Source organism: Aphanomyces invadans (assembly GCF_000520115.1).
Source record: "Aphanomyces invadans strain NJM9701 unplaced genomic scaffold supercont1.29, whole genome shotgun sequence".
In the NCBI taxonomy this organism is placed as follows: Eukaryota; Oomycota; class Saprolegniomycetes; order Saprolegniales; family Verrucalvaceae; genus Aphanomyces; species Aphanomyces invadans.
In genome coordinates, this window is record NW_008580174.1 from 642,543 (window position 1) to 647,505 (window position 4,963).

Here is a 4,963-nt window from a genome sequence, read left to right on the forward strand (position 1 = left end):
AGGACGGGCACTCGGCGCTCTTCTCCGCTTGTTTGCATGGCAACACCGACGTCGTGCGCTTCTTGCTGACGCTGCCTGACCTGGACGTGAACGTCCTCTGTGTAAGTTTGCGTGTACGACAAACTTTGTCCGAGCTGGTGTTGAGGTTTGGTGCGGGCTGTAGTGTGGAGACTTAGCCGTGACGGTGGCGACCCTGTACCACCACATCGACATTGTGGAAATGCTGGTGGCACACTCGTCGCTGGACGTGAACAAACTTGATCAAGTAAAAACTCGTCTCGACCATGCCAGACACTGCACGATTCGCCTGACTTGGACCGAGCAGGACGGCTTTTCAGCGCTTGCGCATGCGTGCTTCGAAGAATTCGAAGACATCGTGTTGCTGTTGCTAAAACACTCGGCGATCCAACCACTGGCGGTACGACGCCCTCCATCCATGCCGCCGTCAGTCCAGCTTCGTCGTGAGTAGGGCACCAAGTCCGCATTTACTCGGTCCGTTGAAAAGGGCCATTCGGGCATCCTTGACCATTTGCTCGCGCACACTCCCCTACCAAGCAGTGTGCTGCCGTCGGTGCGTGATCGAGCTGCTCGTCGCATGGTCATCACTTGCGCTTTGGCAGGGAGAATTGCCGCTCGCGGTCATGGCGTGCCAACGAGGCCACCTGGATGTGGTGAAGCTGCTCCTGACGAAAGGCCTGTTTCAAAACGACCCGCCAGACGTAATGTTTGTCGCCACCATCGAATCACATCACTCAACAGCGCCGTGCAGATTCAACGGCAGGCAGTGTACCAAGCTCTGGCGAACAAGCGCATCAAGTTGTCGCGATTCCTGCTTCTCGACAACTTTGCCAAGCTCACGTTGGCGCGAACGCCTCCGGTAACGACACCACATCCATCCCATGGACAAACAGCAATCGCATACGCAGGGCGAACGGACCTTGCTCCACGCAGCGGCGGCAATTGGAAACGAAGCGATGGTGGCCGCGCTCGTCGGGCATCGCGTTGACGACGTTGCGGCACTCGATAGCGTACTTCATTCGCCGTCACCCTCAACTTTGACTTGACATGCGATAGAACCACGAATCAGCGCTCCATGTCGCGGCGAAAGCAAGCAACTGGGAAGTTGCCATTCGTCTCTTGAGTGCCGACTTGCCGATCGAGATTGTACACGGTCAAGTGGTGCCAAAATCGAGTCCTGGGCATTCCTGGACTGCCTTCGCCGACCCGTCTGGACCGTTTGCAATGGTGGACGAATCGACCCGCTGCGCCGTCGTGCGGGCGATTGTGCTGCAGTTTCCAGAGTCGAAACAAACCGATGTGGCCCAAGCGTTGCTCGCAGCCATCCATCCGACGTCCAACCAAAGTGTCGGGACTTACATTGACCCGGCATCGCTCAACCTATTGACCTTGTGGTACAAAGTCCATGCCATCGCTGGCCACTGACATGACGACAGGGCCACATCGACCCCTGTGGCCGCTGCAGATGGCTCAGACGGAGAAGAGGTTGCCATGGCTCCACTCATTCGAGTGTAACAGCGATTTGTAGGACCTCGCTGGTGGTGGCGACGACCATGCAAACAAAACCTCGATCGATGCCGCATCAACTTTGAATTTTTCCAAACCGTCGCGCCCGCCAGGAGTCAGCAGTGACGCTGGATCGTCCGACAGGTCTAGCGCTCGCCTACGAAAGTCCATCATGCTGCAGCCCATGCAGCATCTCAACTCGAGCGTACGTCGCGCGTGGCGCAGCGGACTAGATGGCTGCGAGTAGGTGAGCGCGAACGAGATGTTTTACCTGGCATGTCAGTCGGGGGACATCAACATGGTGCGATCTCAACTGCCGCTGGCGAGTTCCGGAAAGCTCGACTTGAATCGGTTCACGCATCATCAGGTAGGATGGCCGATGCATCCATGGTTCGAATGGATGGACCGTAGGATACGCCGCTGTGTGTGGCGTGTGTCGAAGAGCGCCTCGACATTGTGGCCCTGCTGCTGTCCCAGCCATCGATTCAAGTCAACTTGTGCAACTACGTACGTCATCGCAAGCCTTCTCGATGCCCCACAACGTTCCGACAATTGGCTCTAGTCGCACCCTCCTCTTACGTTAGCCGCCGGTCTCGGGCGCGTCGAAGTCGTCGAGCTTCTTCTCAGCCACCCATCCATCGACGTGAATGTCGCTACAGCCGTCCGTTTGACAGAATCCAATGGCGTTGGCATGACCACGTTGGCTTAGAGGCGAACCCCGTTGACTGCGGCGTGCGAAAACGGTCACTTGGCTGTGGTCAGGCTGCTGTGCGCGCGGCCCGACTTGAAACTCAACCTCCTCGACCATGTACGAAGCAGCACATCGTCAGCAACATCTCAGGCGGTAACCCCGCGACAACGTGGCAGGACGGGCACTCGGCGCTCTTCTCCGCTTGTTTGCATGGCAACACCGACGTCGTGCGCTTCTTGCTGACGCTGCCTGACCTGGACGTGAACCTTCTTTGTGTACGACAGACGGCACAGACTCCTTGGCGACACGAACGTGCCAGAGGATTTGGACAAATCGCCCATGTCTCGCTGTAGTGCGGAGATTTGGCCCTCACGATCGCAACAGTGTACCACCACACGGACATCGTGGACATGCTCTTGGCAATTCCATCGCTCGACGTGAACCACCTGGACCAGGTAGCGTCGGACGCGATGCTGTGAAGATGACGTCGCTACCATATTCAAGGACGGACTGTCGGCGCTCGCACACGCGTGCCACGAAGGATTCGATGACATCGTGTCGACGCTGCTCAAGCATCCCGCGATTCAGCTGCGCACGGTATGCCGTCGCCCTTGTTGTCCGAGCACTGAACGCGAAGCAGGGAACCAAGTCTGCGTTTACACGAGCGGTCGAGAAAGGCCATGGCGCGGTCTTGGACCGGTTGATCGCCCACGAGCCCCTCACCAGCACTGTGCAATCGCCGGTTTGGCCATGTCGCGCCCGATCCTTGCATGACGTGGTTGTGCCGTAGACGGAACTGGCGCTAGCTACCGTGGCATGCCAGCGCGGACACTTGGGCATTGTCAAGCTGTTTGTGACTCGAGGAATATTCCAGAGCGATCCCCCAGACGTGCGCGCACCAACCACAGACAGCGCCTTCTGCTGACGTTGTCGTCACCTGCAGGTCCAGCGCATGTCGTTGTACGAGGCCGTGGCGAACAAGCGGCTGAAAGTGGCTCGGTTGCTGCTCGATACAACAGGCATCGCGTGGGCTCCAACCCCAAAGGTGTGCTTGGCGCACGTGACCCCAGGTTCACTTGTCGATGGCAGGGGCAATCCACTCTGCTCCACGCGGCCGCGTTGGGCGGAAGCGAGACCCTCGTGGCGGCGCTCTTGGCTCGGAACATTGAAACGATCGGAGCACTGGACACGGTAAGTCATGGCGGTCTTGAACCGGCACACGTTTGTCGTCATGGTTTCGTCCAGGAAGATCGCACGGCACTCCAACTTGCTGTGCACGAAGGCAATTGGGGCGCGGCGACGCTCTTGTTAGGCGCGGATTTGCCCGTGGAAGTTGCGATCGACGGCCACGTCGTCCCGCGCGTCAGCTACGACCATTCGTGGACCGATTTCGCCGACCCGTGCGGGGTGTACTCTGTCGTGAACGAATCGACGCGTTGCGACGTTGTGCGCGCGCTGATGCTGCAGTTTCCTGAAGACAAGCAGGTCGACGTGGCGCAGGGCTTGCTGGCGACCATGATCGCGGCCACCGGCTGCAGCGTCGCATCGTACATCGACAAGAAATGCTTGAATCTCTTGTCGACGTGGTACGGACGATATTTGTCGCCACCCCTGAGTGTGCTGTAGGGCGCCATCACCACCCTTGACCGACCCCAGCGCGTGCGAGAGCCGACGGGTGCGTTGCGTCGCCAGCAACTCTTCTCATGATGCCGCGTCATAGACACTTCGAACGCCAGGCGCAGTGTCCATCGATAGGGTATGTGGCACCTGTTGGACCTGGCGCTGACGCCGCAGCCGTAGATCCAGACGACCGACGCGATGGGCACGTAATGTCGACTCGACTGCTGCAGGAGAACTTTGAACAATGCGTGGCATACATTTTGAAGCCGACGTGATGCGTTTGCTGGACAATGCAATGAAAGCGAGTAGTTGCCTGGCATGTGGACGGCGCAAGGACCCGCTTAGAACGTTCATGTTGGGGTCGTACAAAGGCGGTAGAGCTGGGGAGCCCAAGGGGTGGTCGTTGGTTATACCTCCAACTCTTGAACGAAATTGGTTTGCGCCTGCCCACTCGATCGAGACCAACCGCTCTTCAGCTCAGCGCGACAGCAGCCATAAGCGCGGTCACGATCCCCTCAAACTTGTTTCCCGTGGCTCTTCCCGCAGATGCATTCAGCCAAATCGGATGCTCCCAACAATGTGGACCCTCGACACGAACGGTGGATTGGCGAGCCCGTGGCGCTACTGTCGAGAAGGTTTACACGGTTGCCAACGAGGCATTGGCGCTCACTCGACCTACATACATCTGCGATGTGTCGCCCACTTGCGCGACATTCGTGTGGGGATGAACTAGATTGAACGGTGGGTTCGCGCGCGGGCGTCGAGAGCGGAATTTCTGGGGACTCGTCTTCCCTCTCTTCCGTGCACGTCTTGGCAGATGCCAGCAGAGACTCCCATGTTGTGGTATGATTGAAATGCCTGCAGACGTGGATGTGTGAGAAATGGCACATGAACGTGCTTCGTCGTTCGTGGCGACCCTTCTCATTTGGCCATCGGTCGTCGATTCGTTTTGGTTCTCGTGGGGACGACGACGCAGCAAACGCCACTTGGATAGCATGAAGTTGAGACTTCGGCTCGCGATGCAGCTGAGGTCAGGCTCGTGCCGGTGTGTAGCTGTTTGATCGAGCGCCCTTACCCATCCCGGCCAGCACAACCTCCCAGCGCGCTTTGCGTTTGTTAGGTGTCGAA

At 58.3% G+C, this 4,963-nt stretch overlaps 1 protein-coding gene across 1 annotated transcript; it reads left to right on the plus strand.

The window, feature by feature from the left end:
• The first annotated feature begins 157 nt into the window (after window positions 1-157).
• Window positions 158-4,149, plus strand: H310_11122 (hypothetical protein). Its single transcript, XM_008877677.1, has 24 exons — window positions 158-265; window positions 326-418; window positions 470-571; window positions 621-719; window positions 770-877; window positions 927-1,028; window positions 1,075-1,412; window positions 1,455-1,503; window positions 1,547-1,729; window positions 1,772-1,891; window positions 1,936-2,031; window positions 2,087-2,185; window positions 2,234-2,332; window positions 2,392-2,490; window positions 2,569-2,670; window positions 2,720-2,812; window positions 2,856-2,957; window positions 3,006-3,104; window positions 3,159-3,260; window positions 3,305-3,406; window positions 3,461-3,801; window positions 3,842-3,890; window positions 3,936-3,971; window positions 4,016-4,149. Exons 1-24 carry the CDS (start codon window positions 221-223, stop codon window positions 4,043-4,045), a joined length of 2,688 nt encoding a protein of 895 aa, XP_008875899.1. The 5' UTR covers window positions 158-220; the 3' UTR covers window positions 4,046-4,149.
• Window positions 4,150-4,963: the final 814 nt, after the last annotated feature.